Source organism: Acromyrmex echinatior, chromosome 7 (genome assembly GCF_024713525.1).
Source record: "Acromyrmex echinatior isolate Ae372 chromosome 7, ASM2471352v2, whole genome shotgun sequence".
Taxonomy (NCBI): Eukaryota; Metazoa; Arthropoda; class Insecta; order Hymenoptera; family Formicidae; genus Acromyrmex; species Acromyrmex echinatior.
Window position 1 is genome coordinate 14,962,426 of NC_141858.1, and position 22,261 is coordinate 14,984,686.

The 22,261-nt window shown below is 32.9% G+C and overlaps 2 protein-coding genes across 5 annotated transcripts in view; one reads left to right on the plus strand and one right to left on the minus strand.

The window, feature by feature from the left end:
- The window catches only part of pyd (zonula occludens-like protein polychaetoid), a 198,821-nt gene that overhangs the window by 14,902 nt on the left and 161,658 nt on the right, over positions 1-22,261 (minus strand). Inside the window, exon 1 of one of the 4 annotated variants that reach the window (XM_011069506.2) lies at positions 14,214-14,524. The exons of the other annotated variants lie outside the window; for them this stretch is intronic. Within the exon in view, the coding sequence (XP_011067808.1) occupies positions 14,214-14,396 (183 nt within the window). The 5' untranslated portion in view covers positions 14,397-14,524. Of the gene's footprint in view, positions 1-14,213; positions 14,525-22,261 lie in introns of those variants that run through there. 4 annotated transcript variants of the gene reach the window in all.
- LOC105154165 (uncharacterized) lies at positions 102-8,405 on the plus strand. Its single transcript, XM_011069503.2, has 4 exons — positions 102-185; positions 3,807-4,060; positions 4,227-5,273; positions 7,461-8,405. The coding sequence occupies exons 1-3, from the start codon at positions 157-159 to the stop codon at positions 4,412-4,414; spliced, it is 471 nt and encodes a 156-aa protein (XP_011067805.2). The 5' UTR covers positions 102-156; the 3' UTR covers positions 4,415-5,273; positions 7,461-8,405.

Here is a 22,261-nt window from a genome sequence, read left to right on the forward strand (position 1 = left end):
AAAGTGATTGCTGCGTTTAAAGCTTCGCCGTCCTGCCGTTAAACGGAAAAATGGAATTATGCAATAATCATCAATATTACAGTTCTTTCGTCATCGACGTTCTCCGTTGGAAAGGAAAGAACACACGTTTGACACTCGAATATTCACCACTTCTTGATGCCTCTTCACGCCTCTCTTCGTGGAAAGTAATCTTGAAGAAATTGCTCCGGAATTTGTAGAGATCGGTCTGCTGCTTTTATGTCGTTCTCCTTTGATATTGTGCAACACTAATGATTAACGATCAAAACAGATATTCGCCGTCTTTCAGATTTCGTTATTACTTAATTTCCGTCTTTAAGAAAAAAACATCAATTCTCTCTCTCCTGTCTTCTCTCAACACGAGATTATTTACAGTTTTATAATATTGACAAGACGACTCAACGATGACTCAAGAATGTGTAGCGCGAAGAAGAATCCCATTTATTATACTGATCGGAGAAATTCGCAAAACAAGGCAGAGATGTTCTAAACGCATGGACCAAATAAATTTTAGGTCACGATCGAGAAAAACATCTTTAGTATTATACGATTGTTTCGAGTCCATTAAGCCTGTACTACAACGCTTTTTGTTTCCTGTTTCTTGCCTTTTGTTATTTTTTACATTTTATCTTTTTGCTTCTTATCCAGTTTTTTGTTTTACATCGCCCGAGATAAAAGTTAACGAACTTCGAAAGAAACAAGAAATACGTAGCAAAAAATACAATTGTTGCAAAATAAAACGGTTGCAAAGGAGAAAAAAGCAAAAGATAAAAAACAAGAAACAGGGAACAAAGAGCAACATTGTAGAATAAGCTTTAGTTGTTAAAAGTGACTTCTTTAAGGATCGATTTTAATAAATACAAAATGTTTTTTTACCATGTTTCTTTTCGTATAATTTTTGTATAATTGTAAGAAAAAACTTACGGATGAAATGTGGAATGTAAATTTATAAAATAAACGTGAGCGCAGTGTAATTTAGTACCTCAAAATGTAAGACATCAGCAATAGTGCTGTGTGTGAATCTAGATTTTAATACAATTTAAATAACAAATGGAATAATACTAAAGAGAATAATTTACACGATACTAAATAAAAAACAATGTAAAGAGAAGTTGTTCTGAAAGTAGAGGAACGAATGTCGCTGGGATGTGCCAATACTTTACGATTTCTCCGATTGTCTCGTACGTTTCCCTCCTATCTCAGACTTCATTCGATATCGCCTCGATTTCACAATCAAGAAAATCGAAGAAGAACGCGAGATCACACTTGCACCGTGTCTCCTGTCGAGGAGACGAATTTCAAACGTGGCAAATTTCAATCTTTGCTCGATAATCGATATCACGCTTCAGGACTCAGGAGGATCTCCGTGGTTCCGAGATTCGCGACTGACCCGTTTTTCTCTGTTCGTCGTCGCGAATTTCCCTTCCTCGTTGATCGTTCACGCCGTTCTCCGTGCACGAGGAGAGACTTGATACACTCGCTCCCGTTCGCCTTGCTCGGTCACGCAGCCACGGCTGTACGACACAACAAGCCTCGTCGTTTCAAGCCACTCGTGCAATGCACGCCTCTTTTTCTTCCCTTGCACGTCGGGCTTCGGACGCGACGTAGCGTGAAGCGCTCGATTTCGTTCGGAAACCACGCGGGTCGAGCCTCTCGAAGGCCTCTCGAACGTCCCAATCTTTCAAATCGATTCTTTCGACGATCCCAGAGAGATGCATCTGTCACTGCATCAAGAGAGATTTTCTTCCAGCGCGTTTTGGACCTAAATTTGAAGCTAAATTTTCTACCACTTGGTATTTTTTTCCAGCTTTTTTCCAGAGAACTGAAATTGCGATTTTTCTTCTCATAGATTCGTTTTGGTTTTGATTATAAAGTGTGCAATTACACGCGCCACAATTACCTCGGAAAAATGATGCATTTTTTGCTAATAAGCTTCTCGCTTGAAGAACGATACACACACAAATATTATTCTATTTCTAAGAAAAGTAATTACTCAATTTACTTTCTTTCTTTTAAGTAATGATTATCTTTAACGAACAATTATCTTTAATAAAAAATATTTCTTTGATAACAATCTTAAAATATACTTATTATAAATTTTAGAAAATGTTATTAATATATTTATTCAAAACAAAAATTTATAATATTTTCTTTTGAACAATATTTTATAAAATTGATCAAAGAAACGACTTTGTATAATAAGCAAATTTATTTTAATTTAATCATCTTAATTAAAATATTTAATTTTCCAGGATTCAGAATATATTTTGAATATAAATTTGATGCTCGTGATGCACTTATGATAGATTTGCAGATATGTAAATTTTTGAAATATTTGAAACAAATAATTATTATTTGTGTACAATGTGTATTTTTCTACGAGAAAAAAGAAAAAACTAAAATCCAATGAGCAACAATAAGCATTTGATCAGGTCAAAGTATTAAATACTTTTGCAGTTTTTCGAAATATTTAACAACAAGCTACACATTTCATTTACGTTCACAGTTGAAAAATTTATGTCCAACTTAACACGTTTCATAAATCTTAAATAATTCATTCAATATTAGATAAAGACGTTAAGAAATAACATAAATATTATGTAAGAAATTAACACAAAAATCAACTCTGATACAATTCATAAATAAATTTGTGGCAACATATTTTTTTTTAAAGTAAAACTAACATTTATAATATATTAAATTAATTAAAATTTTTCATTCATTTATCTTAGAATGTACGTCTTAAAATACATTATTTTTGTATTATTTGTTCACTTGCACAATAAACCGTATTATTTAAAAAAATGTTTAATATTAATTTAACACAACTATCTAAATAACTATCTAAATCATATATTACATTAACACTCAGATATGTTCGAAATTCAACATAAAACTTCTGACAAAGACTAGTTTTAATATAAATAGGAAAAATTTTTACTATGTCCTTTTTGATTAATTTTAAGAAAATTTTACTTTTTCATATGGTTTAATGAGGAAATATCGCTTCTTTAGCTCTCTTTGAAATTCAAAATGCTTTCCTTCCTTATTTTCATTGATCAATGTTGTCCTCAATCGAAGGAAGAAAACTATTGACCGCATTGAATGCACATTCCAATCGCAAGACGTTTCTCAGGTCAATAATTTCGCTCCTATTCCCACGATTTAGAGTAACGTTTCTTTTTTTACTCAGAAATTCTTTTTCTGAAGAAGAATCCTATCGATCGAAAAATTAATTGTTTAGTTCAAGAGTACACTCTTCTTCGCACAATTATAAAAAGTTATACCAAAAATCATCATAACTTTTATTCACCAATACTGCGAATAATTACAAAATTCTTCCTCTTCCTGCTGCGCACTTAACATTTAATGAGTGATTTTAATGATTTTGCCAATATTACGAGATGATTAGAATAATATTATAATAATAAAAGAGAGCGATAGATAGATGGGGAGAAAGAAATTGATGTTTCAATCTAAATAACGAAATCTCCTAATTGCATTGATAAGTTAACGTAACGTAACGCAACGAAATTGTCAAGCGCGATAATTTCAGTAACGAGAATGGCTTCGAGCGATGTATATATATATATATATAATTATATGACGGCGACGGCCCTTTCCCGAGGAATCCCTCGTCTCTCGTGGAACTTCTCTTTCCCTTCTCCCTCATAAGGCACAGAAATACACCGTGCCCCGCTCCGCCGCCGCCGTCGCCGTCGTCGTCATCGCTGTCGACCGGAAGCGCATTTCCAAAAACTCACTGAAGGCCGTCGACACAAAAACAGGTTCCCGGCCGACCGGCTACCCGCATCACGGTTGCCTGAAACGAAACCGCCTAAACCGGACCGCGATTTAAATCGCCGACACGGACCAGGACAACTTCTCGCTCGTCGATCTACTCGAGATTTGATATCTCGCGATTCGCGTTTATATCTCGTTTATATCCCGCCGCGATCGACGCAACCGTCACACTGGAGAAAAAGTCTTGTTGTATTAATTGGAATTCTTGTAGATTCAACTAGAAAGGTAGAAAAATCAGGTATTTATAAGTTAACTTTATATCAAGCATTCAATCAAAATAATCGAAAATTCACTTCTGATAACCATTGCCGATTTCAATTCTTATGTAATAATCATTCTGATTCGTATGATGAAAATTTTATTTGTACTTCTTGTTGATAACCTAACCAGAATATTTTTCTCAGTGCACCATCGAGATCGCGCCCGATGCTCCAGCCTTGAAGACGCGTCTCGGATTCGTCGAAAATTACGATTCGAGTCGCTCGAGGATGCGACACAAATTGTCCGCCAGGAGTTACGAGAGATTATCGACTTCTTCGAGACGGTGAGATTCAAGCTCTTCCGAGAAAGGCAACCGATTTCACACTTCTAACGTTTCGCGTCTGGAGCACGGACCTTCTCCTCCTCCTCTTGTAAATTAACTTGGCTACGCGGCAAACCGAACGTAGTGGAAACGCACGTTAAACCGAGCACGATCAACGAGCACGTTGGACCGATAAACTTGGAGATTCCTGGATGACTCCACACGTACGCAGGTACCGATATATTGGCATGCCGATTGCCCATCCACACCATGGAGCGGAGATCGCACACGCACGTAGACCACGCTTCACACCACCAAGCACTACGTTCCACAGGCCCTCATAGTAGACGTACACGGCACAGATGCACCAAGATGCACGTCGAATCTCCTCTCGTGCCGCACGCGCGTGCACACGGCCTTCGCGTGCGTATGCCGATGATCCAGCAGCGGTAGCCGCCTTCACGAAATTCCCCCCTTCAAGATATTGCCTTTTACCTATCACTACTGTCTCCGACTGTCTCAAACTGTGACTTGAATTTTGAAAAAAAATTTGGGAACGGATACACGATGGCCACGAGGGTCCGTTTTTATCACGAGGCACGAAAGAAAGCGAGAGAGTTCCGGCGATGAACGCGTTTCGGTTTCTCTATCGCCAGGTCGACTGGCCTGGCCGAGGTAGAATCGGCCGAGAATTGCAGGGACGCAGAAGGACGGAGTGGTGACGGAGAAGAGAGACGGCAGTGTTTAACACACAAGAGCAGCGCGTGAGATGGAAAGAGAAAGAGAGCGGGAAAAGGGGGAGATGGAAAGAGGAGGGTGAAAAGAGAGAGAAGAGGAGGGTGAAGAGAGGAGGATTGGAGACTTGGAGTTCGAGAGCGTGCCGACACCGGTTTTGCCTGGTCGGTTTGCTTAGTTGGCAAGACTACAGGTAGAGGTCGGCTTCAAACGTCTTACCCTTGTGTGTGTGTGTGTGTGTGTGTGTGTGGGTATGTGTGTGTGTGTGGGTATGTGTGTGTGTGGGTATTGTGTGAGTACAAGTGTTGCTGTTGCACGCCTGTGGGTGAGCGTGTGGACGCGTGTGTATACGAGTGCGTACGCACGCGGAGCTCTCAGGCTATGAGACATTAACTGGAATATGACACACCTTACACCAGCTGGAATTCTGCTTGTCGCGCGGCCTAGGTATCCGTTTTCCGTTTCTCTATTCTTTGTCCTCGAGCCACATCGCGAGACCGGGTACGGGATCATCCAGGCAAAATCGCCTGATGGAGTTTCAGCGCGAGAACGCGATATACGATGATATACGAGAGGGGCTCCCGCCGTCACGTTTCAGCCGTATTTAATTGCGCTTTCCGCGTTTCAATTAAAACGGACACGTATACGTTCGGGATTTGGCGGAAGGGAGAGAACGCCAATGGAATGGGGAATGCGGCTAAAAAGAGCAACAGACCCTATGTTGGAGGTCTATCTCAACAGCTAGCTCGGTAACAGACTGATGGACCAAACGCATGAAAATATTAGTCCTCAAGGGATTAGAATGCGATATTAATTCTTCGCCAGCCAAATTGGACTTTCAAGACAGTCCATACTTTGATTATAAATTCTGGTAGATAAATTTAAATATGTAAAAAAAAAGTAAAATATAATTTGACTTCTGTGATACTAAAAACTTGTTGATACTTAAAACTTTCGCAAGAATGCAAGAATTTTTTCAGATTTTTGTACAGTCCAAAATAATATAAAAATCTGTATTGAAGTTCAAAGATCTCCAAGTTGCTGATGGAAGGTGCAAAATTCCACATGGCCGACAGAAGGTTAAAATGCACGAGAAAATCTCACCTCAAGGAATCGCTGATCAAAATCCCGTTTAAATAGAAATGCATTTTATCGAATTAATTAATGATATATAAAGATCCCGCTGGTTATACTTTGTTTTAAAAAATTATTTCGTACAAGTGTATCGAAATTATTCTTTTAAGAAATTCTCTAATGAGTATTACACTAGAGCAGTGATTTATAGGAGATTGCTTTAAACTTTCTATATCTTATTGCTATTTTTTTTCTCCTCTTCTTTCTTCTCTTTGCTAGTATCTCTGAATACTTAGCCGCTTCATTAAATATAGAAAGCCTAAGGAGATGCAGCTGAAACGAACGGACCTTATGATTCCATAAACGGAATGAAAGTTGACCTTGAACAACGGTCAGAAAAACGTATGATGGAAGAAATATGTGTTGTGACGCTATATGGTTGGTTCAAAGACCGACCAGTGCAAGAGAAAGACCGATAGATTTACGAGATTAATAACATTTCCTTACCATGAGAAATTGAAACTCACGCGCTTGGCTATTTACTTTTTTACCGTTCACATAAGAAACCACTGTTCAGGTCTGATAAAACTGTCGCAATCTGAAGTTTTCTTAGTAAAGACCTGCACTGAGCAATTCTTCATATCATGCTACACTGAAAGAAAAATGTTCGATATTTGTGATTATAATTACATGATAAAATAATTATAATTAGTTACTCCATTTTTATAATTATTATGTAATGCTATAATGTAGTAATAATTAATTATTATCATTATATTTATGATTCTATATACTAAAAAATATATACAAACTTGATATAAAAAAATGACTATGAATTATATAATAAAGTTTGTTCGCATGGCTCAAAATTCTCAAAAACTTTTCACGTAAAACAAAAAAAATATATTTAAGCATTGAAAAGAAAGAATACAAAAAATCCTAAGGGCAAAAAGTGCAAGCAAACCTATATCTCATTTTTTATCATATCAACTATTTTTTCTTATCATGTATAGAAGTACATGTAGTTAAGTATTTATAGAACTATATAAATATAATTATTATTACTAACATTAAAAAGCAGAAAATAACTGTAATAATGGAGCTTTCAGCCATAATTATTTTGCTATACATAATTACAGCCACAATACCAAATATTTTTTTCTCAGCTCATAACATTTCTCGTTACAAGTCAGAGTTGTACAGGTAAGAATACATTTACATAGGTATGTGTGTGAGTGCGTGCATGTACATAAACGATATTTCGCTGTAAATGTTATTATCTTAAATTCATTCTCGTTTCCCGCAGAGTGGAGTTCGCGATTTCCGGCGCGTTTCCAGAAAGAAAGCCGTTCCAATGCAGCTCTCATGTCCATTTGGCACAATCGGAAATGACGACTGACTGGTGATTCATAAAATTTCATAAACCCGTAACAGCGCTCTCGAGATTACGCTGCTGAAACAAATCGCGATGGTGTATCGTTCCATCGCGATCAGTGTAGATTACACTCGCGCTTTACAACGATGAGAAAAATCGCTTCCCACACTACGCACCTCATTACATATGAATCTGATTAACCATCGCGCTGAATCCGGATAACGGATTCGAAAGGGAAAATCCGACGAGGGATCGTCCAGTATCACTTTTCGAGCGTGTCGACGTAAATATGAATCGCGCCGTATGAAAGGAATGCGAAGACGTTATCACTCATCCGTGCGTAAATTTCTGCGTGCGTAAATTTGTGTAATTTCGAAAAAAACTTCGATGAAACGATAGATTATTTATTTCTCATTAAATATCACCCCTCAACAATCAGTTCAATATTTCTAAGCGAAGATGTTATGGAAGAAAATTGTAAAACTGCACAGTTGTGAAAAATTTATGTTAAATTTAACACGTTTCAATAAGTCCCAAATTTTTGTATTAATTTAACACAAAATATAACACGATGTTGTAAACAAATTGTGAAAGTTATTTATATTATTCAGTAAAAATCAATATTTTTACAATATATTAAATTATAACACTGAGAAAAATTTATGGTTGAAAATAGATGAGCCATCATATTCTAATCATATCAAAATTGTAATCATCATAAGTGAACATATCTCGAGTTATCTCGAGTAAAATTAGTATATAGAAATGAACACAGAATTACGAAAAAAAAAAGTTGAACTGAGATTACAGTTAATTTATATTGGTGAAAACGTCAGTCTACTATTTGAAAATAAATAAAGTTATCATTTTTTCTAATCTTACTTTGGCTTTTATTTTTGACAATTTTCTTTCCTTGTTGCATTTATCGAGCTTGATTTACTAGTTGTTTTGAAACTGAGAAATTTTATATTACGTAAACAAGATTGGACGAAGAAATTTTGCTCCTTAAAATCATATCCAAAATCGATCGAAGTAATAACTCAAGTGAGCTATTTTATATAAAATGGCGATACAAGATAATACAGTTATCTGGACAGCTGAAGATTTAAAGAGGTAACGCGTGGGTAGGTCTTGAATTCCAGGATTAAATATGAAGTAGATACACGTAAGAGCGTTGCAAGCAGCAACCTTGCAGTCGCGTCGAGCAAATGTTTAGGAATGTAAAACGTTCATGGGATACGCGCAAGACCAGCGCATGATTCAAGCATCCAGAAAAATCCTGCCGCAGAAGGAGAACCGGATCTCAGAATCGTTACTGATAGGTTTAGAATAAATCGCTTACGTAAAAGCATCCACGTAATCAACGGGACCAACGTCGGCGCACGCGATATACACATATACATATGTATATTTAACGTTAATAAATCTAAGTATCACGTGTCGATTTCGTTCTGACTAATTTTCGTCGATTACACGATATTAAGTAGACGATAAAAACGTATAACGTAACGTAACGCGCGACATAATGCGAAAATCGACGACAATCGTGATATCATTGATCCATCGCGACATTCGAGCGACGCGTGCACGCGAGAGCGCGTGAAATGCAAGGAACGATTTCACGCGATGAAAGTCGCGACCGGCCACGTTCGATTTACCAAGGAGCAACGTCATTCAACGAGAGCAAGAAAGAAAATCTTTCGTCAACTCGCGAACAAAACCTACATATGCCAACTTCGGCCTTCGACTAATCTTGAGGACATTTCCTGTGGAATGCGCGCGACCCAGGTAGATCTAGGTACCTGCCGCAGGCAGCAGGTAGCTGCCTCTCAACCTTAGCAATCGGACGAAAGAGAAGACGACACGAGGGCGTGGTGTGTATTTGAAGATCTCTCGTTTTATATACCGGGTGTCCCGCATTTATTGTATTATTATACGCCGCGAAGGAATAATGAGCCGCTAATTGCGCTCTTGACTTGTAATTAGTCGCGCAATTTCGCGCCTTACACCCACCACGTTCGCATACTAATGTACGCATCTTAATGGCTTTTCTTTTCTGAATAATCTAACCATGAATTATGTAAATCCACTCTTTCTGTAAACGATATAAAAAGGATATTGTTTAAAACTCATTTTATAATTGTGCAAGCGTAGGTGTAAGTGGTTGTAGTTGTAAGAATTGACCAATCATAGTCGAATATTCTCCTTAAAGAACTATGCCCAGTTTTATTTGGACCTCCAATAATAAACAATTTTGAGACATGTCTAAAATTTTAAGAAAATTTTATCAAAAGAGAATCAAAAATTCCATAAGCCCAACTTTATAGGAGAGGTTTCCTGAGTGCTAGAACTATCCAAAGTTTGTTATTATGATCATGTATCATTAGTCTTAATTTCTCTGCAACCAGGGCATTTCCCCGCGGCGGTGACGGATTGTACCAAAAACATTAAAGTAATATCTAAAATGTATTTGATACAGTTCATTAATCCGGCTAAGTCCTTGATCGCCATTCATGTCGTATGCCAGCAAGAACAGTTAATGATGTTTTTTTAGAGAATTCCGATGAGGAAGCTGAAGAGAGATAAGATCCATATATTGGCCACATTTTAATTAGGCGATTAAACCTTTTGTTTGAATGAAGTTGTGCATATGAAACTTTTTTATGCTCTAGAATCCTAGCTAGGTCTGAATGCTATTCAATCGGGACCCAAGTTGGACATAGTCCTTTGACTACGATTGATCAATTTTTACAATTACAACCACTTACAACTACACTTACGCAATTGTAGAATGGTCTTAAAAGAATACTCAAGCTTACTGAAACAATTATTGTGGAATAAACATTAATTAGCAATTTTGTATAATAAGTACGTTTTATCTTAGTATAAATAAGAGCTTCGTGCACTCATGATCCTAAAAATTTCTCAACTATATTAATATCTACTCTTTGTATGTTTAAAAAATTTAATTTTTTAATTTTTCTTATTATTTAAGACAGTATATTTTAATTATTTATATATCATTTTGAATAAAATAATTTTAAGAAACATGAAATCTATTTCATTATTTGTATTGTTTTTTTTGATAAATTATTAATTAATGCTTATTTTTTCAAAAATAGGTATGAAACAAAAGATTTTTTAAAAAGATGTATTTAAAAGATCCTCTGTATGAATACTTTTTACACTCATTATATAAAATATGAATTTTTAAGTTTTCTGAAATAAAAAAGTATCAAAAGAAAAATTTATTCCATACGTTATATAGTATCGTAAGTATATCTTTACACTTTTTTTCGAAGAAATAATAAAACGTGCAGAAGAATTTCAGAAGAACAGTTCGATTTTGTATTTTTTGAAATAAAAATATCGAAAATGTATGCGTATATGTGTTTATCCTATTCTTAGTATTTGTTATATTTTCCTTGTTTTCCGGAACGAAATAATAAAATGTACATAGACTTGTATTTGCAGTCTAATCTTATAATTTCTGAAATAAAAATATCAAAAGAAATTTATCTTCAACATCTTAGTATATTTTTTATCTTATTTCCATAAAAAAATTATAAAAAATAAAATATACAATGATATTCTGATTTTGTATTTAAAATTATGATAAATCTGATTTTAAACAGTTTAAGTTTCCATTCAACTAATGAAATAACCACAGTATCTCGAAATCATAGAAAATCTCAAGAAATTAGAACGATCTCCAGAATAAAATATCGCAATAAAGTGATTCTTAACTCTAAACTGCATTATTATTGAGCTGTTTCTGTCTGGAGAATGCGGAATTTTCCTCGAGTTTCTAGGACACATTGTATAGCTGTCCTCCACACATTTTCACTTGTTCATTCGTTTACCTATACACTTGCGATAATGCCAGCCAAAACAGCTGCTTATTGTGTAAAGAGATGACATATCAATAGTTCCTCTACATTTTATCCTCAATATTTTTTATATTATTTTGGTTTATTTCGGAACTTGAAAAAAGTGAGAGTGAAAAATAAGAGTGGAAACAGAATTATTTGAGGTTCTTAAGTAGGCGTGAAAATCAAAATAATATTTATTTGGGTATTATAAGCTATAAAATACAAATGGACATATTTTTCCTATATTACAGAACTCTCTCTCTCAGGGCAGAATTTCCGATCTTCAATTAAAAGTTTCAATTTGATAAACACAGTGACAGACTTCTTTTTAACAGGTATACAAATTTTCAACAGTGAAAAGAAGCGACATGTTGAAAGTGTTAACAAGGTAAAAGTAATTATTACTGCGGCGTCGCTGGAAAGTAGAAGCGAAAGGTAGATTGTATATTTCATATCTGTGGACACTATAGATTAGAAATATGCTATCTATAGTGCACTGATAATGAGAGAAAAATATTTAATATTCCTGATTATAATTGCATAATAAAATAATTATGAATAATTAGGAGCTCCATTTTTATGATCATTATTACTATAATGTTAGTAATATTAATTATATTTATGGTTTTATATATATATATATATATATATATATATATATATAATTATTTGCCATCGAAAAAAATTATTATAATTTATAATCGTTTTCGGTGTCACTGTATTGAAAAATGTCCAATTGGATTAATTCTGGTTAAATTCTGGTTAAAAAACGAAATGAAGAATTTTCTTGTTAAATATATTAATTCTAGATAAGATAAATACGGTATTATGATTGATACAATCAGAATCTTCTAATTTGTTTATTTTTAACCGGACATTTTTCTTAATGTATATTTTTTGTATATACAAATATACCACATAATTATTGTTATTATTAACATCATTACTAACAGCAATAATAATTATATATAAAAATGGAATTTCTACCTTAATTATATTTCCATGCAATATTATAATCACAAATATCAAACATTTTTTTTCAACATATATTCCATAAGCTCCATTGTCTTCAATATTTCTTTATTTTTTTTATTTTGGAACACTGTCATTCAATTTTTCATATCTAGAAGGATATTTATAAGATATAAAAACGACGTGTATACGAGAATGTCTTTGATTAGACGTGTTAAAGTAAGTTGATTTAAACTTGAACTTTCGTAATGAATTTCATACCGGAAAAGAACAGAGCAGTCCATCATAATTAAACATATATACTCTTTTTGGGATTTTCTGCTCTTTCTTTTTACGCAGAACTACAGTTTTGTATTATTTATAAAAAGGAAGGGTAAATCAAACCGGCGAATGGTAATTGCCGTGCAATCAAACATGTGAGTACGCAGCCTAGTGTTCATATGTTGGATTATGCGGTCATTTCCCGTGAAATTACAGTCGTAAGTCCGCTCTGACACGCGTACATAGTGCAGAAAAAGCGTGATTCGCATTTTCGCCGCATATTAAACACCAAATACAGCCTGTCCAATCTTCATCTCATCTCATTTTCACGTCTTTCTCGCGTTAAGAAGCCGGCGGGTTATCGCATTTAGCTGCAAATGCGTTACTAAATAGAACGTACTTGGAGAAAAAAATCGAACTTCAAACAACGTATTAACACCGTGCTGCGTGAATAACCATTGAGCCATTAGTGGTTTTCCCGTACAGCCCGTTTGATATTTTAACTATGAAAAGAAACGTAATTGTAAAATAATTTCCGATATTATGCGTGGATATATAATTGTAATGTACAATGAGAGAAAAATTTTTGATGATTACGACTATAATTGTATGGTAAAATAATTATGGTTAAGAGAGTTCCATTTTCATAATTATTATGCGATGTTATAATGTAACGTATAGTAGTATAATGTAATAATACCTGTATATTTGTTCTATATATAAAAAAAAAATACATGATTGTCTCTGAAAACAACAAAATATTTTATTAAGCAATTATATCAACAAATATCAAAAGCTTTTCTCTCAGTGTGTTATGCGATATTGGCATTCGACTTTCTTTTCTATAATAATAATTTTTGTTCTGCAATTTCAATGTTGTTATAAAATTCTTTAGTATTTTATAACAAACACAAACTGGCATATCGCAGGTTATCAGTGACTCAGGCGACATGGTGAGCGAATCACCTAACATTGGCGAAGCACGGAACGTGCTTGGAGTCACGTGTTAAGAATGCCATTAACAAATATATCGTAAGTCAATGTATATTAATGGCGAAAGTATGTTACCCTAAATAATAATAACGCAAATAGCGGATGTAACGGAAAAAGAATAGGAACGCCGGATAGAAACAGTCCCTGGTTCACGCAACGCTACGCACGCACATAGGTATGTACATTACGCCATAAATGCGTGGATGTTGTCGCACAAACCGCACCGTTTCTCTCGGACGTTTCGCTTCACCGCAAAAATGTAATAGATTTATATGAAGAATCTTACAACTGCGGAGTTTCAACACCTGTTCTCGAGGGACGTCAACACGCTCGACGTGACATTTTGAGTTCTCAGCACCGCGAATCCAGTCTGAAGAAGTTTCATCGTCGAGGAAATGCGTCTCTCTCTCTCTCTCTCCCCCCCTCCCACCCCCTCTCCCTCTCCCATTGCAGAAGTTCGCAGTGTCTCAAGATCGGATAAACGTCGTTTACAATCGATACCGTCGTCGCGTCGGCGTAACGAATGCGCTGACTCAAACGGTGACGAGAGCTGATCAAGACTCAGCTCTCGTTTCTTCGCACATACCTTGTGTTTACGTCGATGCGGTCTAGAACGGCGTGTACCGGTGCCGAAGAGGAAATCATCTTTCAGCAAGTGCGCGTCGTGCATCCTACTCGCGTTTCTCGCTTTCGACGTGGTTCGCCGCTTCTTCTGGTTCACAATGTGCTTCTTCTTTTTATTTCTAAAGATCTTGCGAAAGATCTTCATACTGACGACTCTCGATGGACTATACTTGAACGCAACGCCAACGAAGCAATCACCACCGAAGACAATTATCCTTGTATGAAAATGACGATGCGCGTAATCGGTTGCATAAGATTAAGCACTGCAGGATTTTACACTGAGAGAAAAAAATGACAAAAAATTGCAATTGCCATGATTTAACTATAATTTATAGTTATTTCCGGTGCTGATATATATATATATATATATATATATATATATATATATATATACTTTTTTCAATGATAAATATAATTATTGTTGCTATACTGTAAAAAATAGGTGTGGATTTGACACCATGCAGTCTTTATATATTTTACATTTATTTATACACTTAATAGTAATGTATAAATAAATTCTTATAGTTTTTTTTCTCGATATATTTATTAATATATAAAAGAACGAAAGAAATGGACATTTCAATCAAAATATTTGCCTTTCGAATCTATCACTTCTTGCCATTCTTCAGCATATGAATGTCGCAGCAAAAGAATGCTTCATGATTTATTGTTCACATTGAAATCTCCACTTTTAAATTTTTCAAATTAATCTTGGCACATTATTTCCAGCACAATATTATCTTCATAATCTCACTAATTATTTTGATTGCTTCAGTCGCGGTTTTTACCGCAACAAAAATAGTGTGAAACATTAAACTAAAAATGTATTTAATTGTCTAACTGCGCATTGTTATATAGCTTTCAAAATACAAGTTGGTTAATCTTATTTACACTGCACCTAACAATTTTCATCGTGTTATTATAAACAACCATGATGTGAATTTAACATCATGGTTTACAACCTATCTTAGTTGTATGTTGCTTTTATTGTCATGTCGGTGAAAATTATATTTAACATTTGTAGTATTAAACCATCCACACTCATTTTTTAGAGTGTATACAACAGTACAGAGGTAACTAACTATAAAAGCAGCAATAACTATAAAAATGAAGTAAACTATAATTAATAATTATTATACCATGCAATTATACATTATAAGTACCAAACACTTTTCTCTCAGTGTACGTAGATTAACTTCATAATCGAGAATAATTGATAGAAAAGTTCACGTGAAAACTGTGCGCGGATATCGCGGGTATTCATGCACTCAAACGATGCGCGACAAACCCGCACTAAATCGTTGCCACTGACGACTTTACACGAAAGCCCATGACGTTACTCATCGCGATGCGCCATGTGCGACGGGGGCGGCTCGTGGTTTATCGTCACGCAGACCAGATAGACACAGAGAGTCAGGAATCCCTCGTGATTTCTTCCACGGTCCGGCCACAACGTTCAATTAATCGATCGTGCGAAGCCCTACACGTCCGCCACGCTTCCACAACGCAAAGAGTTTACTGCGTGAATACTCGGCATTAATACACCGCACAATGACATATATACCTGAATCAAGCATTCGATCTCTAGCTAATCAGTTAAATCAAACTAAGAAACTGTGTGACAAAAAGTCCTCTTTATGTATTCTCTTTTTTTTTCCTCCAAATAAGCAATCTTGACTGAAAAGAGGAGATATATTCATGTTATATTAGAAATATGCATAATTTTTAATCAATTATAGTTACACTTACAATTAGATGAAAAGAAAAGAGAATATATAAAAATGAGGTTTTTTGTCACAGTTTCTTTATCATAATGTCAATTTTATGTTTTTTGTATACTCATTAATTAGAGGAAAAGACATACTTAATGATAGAAAAAAAAAAGAGAGACTAAAGATGACAACTTTATATAAGCATTATATGTAGAATTAATATACTTAAATTGAGAGAATAAATTATTTTATTATTATTGCGTGGGATAACTATAAAATAGTTTATTTAATTATATATATATGTATGTACATTAGTTTGTTCAACTATATACACATCAATTTCACTTTTAAACTTCGTATAGTCATCACATCTTTTATATTATAATTACTCCTATGGTCTTTTCTGAATGCAGAGAAACTGAAAAACTAAATGCTTGGTTTAGCATTAAGTATATACGTTATTGCGCCGACTGACAAATCAAGTTGCACGGTCAGTTAATCTGTCTCTTCGTTCGCTTTAACGTACATCTTTCTTCCCACGCGATATTCTACAGTAGATATTATTTCAGTGATAGATATTATTTTCTTGTTATCAGGAAATACAATAAACGGCAAATTGTGTTGCCTGTCTATGTTTTTATTCTTTAAAGCATTCAAGGTATTATTTATCTAAAAATCGAATTTATGTTCTTCGATTATTGTTGCATATACAGCAGAATATCGCAAAAAAATATTATAAATACATCCTACAAATATTTTGCATATGTGTATGCATATATTTTTTTAATTTTCAAAAAATTCTTTTTTACTTTTTTATAAAGAGTTTTCTTCTCGTACTCTATATTTATTTCTCTCTTTCTTTACGGTGTTATCTTTGAATGCCTTTTATGCAAGACAAAAGATCGCGTTTACCTTGATTCTTGATTAATGAGGTCATCACACTTCCCACCGCATTGATATCGGTTACACCGGATGCACTGTTAAAGGACGTACGTATTGAACTCTGCGTGCGTGAGGAATAAAAATAAAGTACTTCCTCCGGAAATGTAACTATCGAAAAAACTACGTCAACTTCGACCTCAACTCAATTTTATCTCCGATTTCCTTTCCGTTCAATTTCGAAAGATATTTGTCGTTTTAGATAAGCATAGCTTTTCGATGCTTCATTCTTAGTATTATCTCAGTTAATAGTAGTAGTAATAGAGAACAAATAGCATCGTATTAATTTCTATATATCTGAATCTAGTCAAAGAATCACCCAGCATTTCATCACTAACTTGAATTACTGTTACTTTAGAATGTAAACTTCTGCATTGCAATCTAATGAGGACACAAATGGCGACTATGTTGTAAACTGTATCATTTTAATCATTTTACATAGCCTACTCTACATTTGTTGATAATGTTAAGATTTATTAATTAATCACACAAGATTGATGTTTGCAGAATTATATGATATACCTAATCTTGCTCTTTGTGCCCCAAATTTTATGTCCACATTTTTCGTACAAAAATTCGCATATATTTATTATACTTATATTATAATTCTTTTATCATTTTTTAATGATAATTATATGTGTTATAGCAGAAATATTTAATATTCCAAGCCACTATTTCAATAAATATTTTTCTAAAACTGTACTAATATTATTTCTGTTTGTTTATTTCTACAAATATAATTATATTTTTAAATATATCTAAGTGCGATTTATATTCTATACGAGATTCATTTTTTACATTTTTTTATTGTAAAAAAGCTTACTTTTCATTTTTAGGAAAAATATATAAGTAATAAGCACAATCGACTGATAAATTCGTTTTAAATTATAGTTGCGTTTAACTTTAAAGATCATGAATTTCAAGTTATAGTAAACTCTATCACATACATTGCAATAAAACGCAATAAAATATTTTCTGCAATCGTTCTTCTTGAATCATTCAATCTTTACTCTTTTACATTAATGATAAGTTCAATAAATTTAGTGTTTCGATAGTTTTAGAGAGAGTTTTAGACAGTTATAACTGGATACGTACGTAACAGGGAAGATTAACGTAAAGATAGATAAGATGGGATATGTTTGCCCAGCCTTCATATTTTAATTCTCGATATATCTTCGAAAAATGTAAAAGAAAACCTTCATATTTTTGCAACACATATACATAAGGTATATCTGGACTGATATGATAAAAACGTATCATAATTATGTTTTACAGGAGTAAATAAGCGATTTTACTTTTACATTGAAAAAAGGGGGAAATCGCCTATGCTGTACTCCTTAAAGTTTAAACAAAATTGTAACAAAATACAATATCTTAAATGCACAGCGTAATATTTATTTTTTTGACCTTCATCGTTATACAATATGTTCATGTTCAACATATTGAACATGTTTTCATGATCATTTAAAAAATCCCTAGCAATTCATTTTTAGATGGACTCCTGACATGCGGAATACGCTATATATTTACAAATAAATATGTTTAGTAAATATTTAATTAGTTATAGTAATATTCAAACAAAATTTATTAAGTTTTTTTAATTATTTTTATTTTTTAATTACATATTTTGCAAAATTAAAGACAAAAGCATCTAATGCAAATTCAAATTCATGAGATAAATGTAAACACAAATGTAAGCAACGAGAATAAGTCGACCATTCTGTACTAAGACTCGAATTATTCTCCCAAAATTATTAATAGCTACGCTTTAAACTGATATGTTATCAATGTAGATCTTCTTCAAATTAAAGAGCAATTATAGTTTTATAACCTGCTTTTGTAATTTTAAACTCTAAGTTAAAAACATCCTTTTTTAATAACAATTAGGCTCTCACAGAATAAATACAAAATAGTAATAAATTCAAGGAATGGAAGAGTTACTTTTTCATTACTTTTATAATTACTTTTTATAATAATAAAAACACAATTTGATAATGATGTTGCAATTTTTTATGACTGTAATGATAAAGTTACGCTATGATTAGGAAAATTACCTTGAAAAATAAACTGTCCCCATTAAGCGTTACTTACGTTGAAAAAAGTAATAAATAACGAGTAACGAGTAACGCTGTAAAAGTTAAACTCCATTATAAGTTACATTAAAAACGAGTTACAAAGTAATGAATGATTTTTTTAACCCGTCATAACTATTACAACTCTGGTATTATATTATCATCATAACAAATTCGTAATGTTATTACTATAATTATAACAAGATGACTAAATAATTAAGTAACGGAAGTTAGAATATATATATATATATATATATATATATATATATATACTGTAACTTTTTTAATGTAACTGTTATATACATATATAACTAGTTACTTCCATTTCCTATAATAATGTCAATGAGAGCCAACATCAGTTGTATGTATTATAAATATAAATATAAATACAAATAAATTATATTAATAAATATAATAAATTATTACAATTTCTTAGTAATAATCTGTAATAAAAAAATCTGTAAAATAAACGTTTCAATCTTTTTTTTAGGTCATCCTCAGTATTCAATCTTAAGTGTAATTATTATAATAACAAAAGTATCGTATAAATTACGCATTTATAATCATAATCCTTAATTGTTAATGTTAAGAGATTTTCCTTCTTTAATATCATAGTTTGACTGTCTGAAATATGTTGCTTAAATTATCAATTTCAAACTTACGTTTCACAGAAATACCGTCATGTATAGAGACAGGTTAGAGGAACAAAGGATAATTGAATATATATAATAACAAAGGATAATTTCTATTTTTAACGCGCGTGATGTATAAATACGTTATTGTATCATTTGCATACGCCTGTGCGTCAATGGCGACAAATATGGATCGTCTATAATGAAATAAGATAATGATGCGATATCTCATCGTCGACAACGCCCATCAGAAGTAGATATTGACACATTTGTTATTACAAGTTGGCATATGCAGAGACTTATTTTTTTTGTATACACATTTACGCTTACCTGAATTTTCTTTTAGATATATTAAGCACTATCAACTTGCTATCTATTGATAAAAGAAGAATATATATACGAAACTTAATATCATTACACTAAATGAAATTAAAAATACTTTACAAAATGAATTTTATTTATTTTATTAGATAGACGATTTATTATTGTAATAACAAACGCAAATATTTATTAGGTGTTGGAATTAATTCGTAGCGTTTTACAAGTGATGGGAAGTACTTTCATTAATGTATTTTTTAATGCTCATGTGAAATAAATAACATTCTTTCATTAAAAAACGCTACGAATTAATTCCAACACCTAATATTATCTATATAGGTTGTCTTCTTATAAATAACATTGTTTTTTTTACTACTAACTCGGTTTTGAACTTGGAAATATTTTCGAATATAAATGTAAATATGTATATATAAAATTTTAAAATATTAATATTAAGACAACAAATATTTTTGTAATTTTGATTTAAAGACAAAGCGAATATGTATCTTAAAAACATGCTTAATACTCTTTTATATATACATCTTCGTCCTCTTTAGCAAAGCTTTGTCTTACGAAAACGGACTGTCGCGTTATGATTCCTAATACGTGTGCGTCTTCATATTTAGCTTTCGTCCGATTGTACTTCGCATGAGTAATAAATATTCGTTTGACGCGCTAAATTTGCAAAATAATAAATAATGAACACATTTCGTACACGTCAATTATAAAGATAAACATATACAAATATAAAGATAAAAATTTTGCAAAATAAATGGCCGTTTTAAAAAATAATGCACTACAGAATATATTTATTTGCATTTAGAAAAAAATAGTGAAATTAAACTTCTAAATTTTTCATAAATGGCATATTTTTTGCATTTCTATTGCTTTCTTAAAACTCAATTCTACGCCATATACAATATTACGTAAAAATTGTATTATACTTTAGTTAATGTACCACAGCAGAGGTAAAAATTTAATACAATTCGGAAAGCACGAAATATTCTCTCTCATAAATTTCAAGTTGCTAATATCTTAACAACTAGCAGAAGAAGTACAGAAGAAATTCTTTAAATTCTTAAATAGTGACTTTCTAAACACAAGTGCGATTAGTTCTTCACTCACATATTTCTCTTTTCATCTCTCGCGAGTAAGGAATGTCTCTAATTTCACTTCTATTCGCAAATATTTTCTCAAGATCACAACATGTTAAAGAGAAATTTTTAACTTAAATATTGCTAGCGTGATTTTTTTATTAATGTATATATTTCTAAAAATGGTATATAATTGAAAAAAAGATGATTTTTACGAAAAAATCCAAAATCTTTTTTATGCAATGCTTTACTTTCGAGAAAAATGATTTTAAGGACTAAAAACCTGTACATTAACTCTTTTCATACTTAAACGATTGCAATGATCTTCGCATTATTCTTATCGTTTTTGTAAAAAGTATTTAAATAAAATTCGTTACTAAATTTTTAGTTATATTATAATTTTAAAAAGTAACGCGTTACAGAAAGTAACCATTCGTTATTTTTTTATAATTTGAAAGTAAAATATTAGTTATAAAAATTACATTATTTAATAATCAATATATAATCAATATATATTAATTGTGAGTGCATTCATTGGGCTTCGATTACTTTCGGACTTGCAACACAATCAAATAAAATAATATTCCACCCCTCCCCACAAATTAAATTAAATGTTTAATGCTAATAATTTAATTTTAATGCTATTAGCATCTTCAAATCTGTAAAATTATTACTTCGATTTTTTATCATTACTCCAATTAAAACTAAATAACGGAGCCATAAAATTCATATAGAAGATAACTGCTACTTGAGATAAATATGTTTGCTAGAATAACTACGTTAAGTGGCGCGCGCACGCGCGCGCGTGTGTGTATTATAAACACAGATTGCGGAAAAAAACAAAAGCTCAGCATTACAGATTCAACTAAGATTGACAGATTCTTATTCTTAAGCCATGTCGATTTTAAGTCATGTCATCTTTCACGTGGCAGATAAAGTATCTGCGGCATCCAACGACATATACATAGACCAAGCATTCTCATGTTTTTCAGTGGTGGGGGTTGAAGCCGGAAATTGATAGTTTATGTGGCGTTTTAGGACTCGTGCTATTTCACTCTATCGCACTGCTCTCATTAAAATAGAAAGAGACATCATGGGTCCTAAAGACCACATAAACTATTAATTTCCGGCTTCCAGCTACGGACAGAATGTTTGGTCTATATATGTCGTTGGCGGCATCCTTAACAATCGTGAATGATACGCGGGAGGTATCGAGCGTTTTTCTGGGAACGATGAAGTGATA

What these genes read in the sequence shown, in the direction of transcription:
- LOC105154165 (XM_011069503.2), top strand. Translation starts at nt 157, where the DNA reads ATGCCTCTTCACGCCTCTCTTCGTGGAAA. An exon ending in CACGCCTCTCTTCGTGGAAA is followed by an intron (nt 186 to 3,806) that starts GTAATCTTGAAG and finishes ACACAAAAACAG; the next exon opens with GTTCCCGGCCGACCGGCTAC. An exon ending in TAGAAAGGTAGAAAAATCAG is followed by an intron (nt 4,061 to 4,226) that starts GTATTTATAAGT and finishes TATTTTTCTCAG; the next exon opens with TGCACCATCGAGATCGCGCC.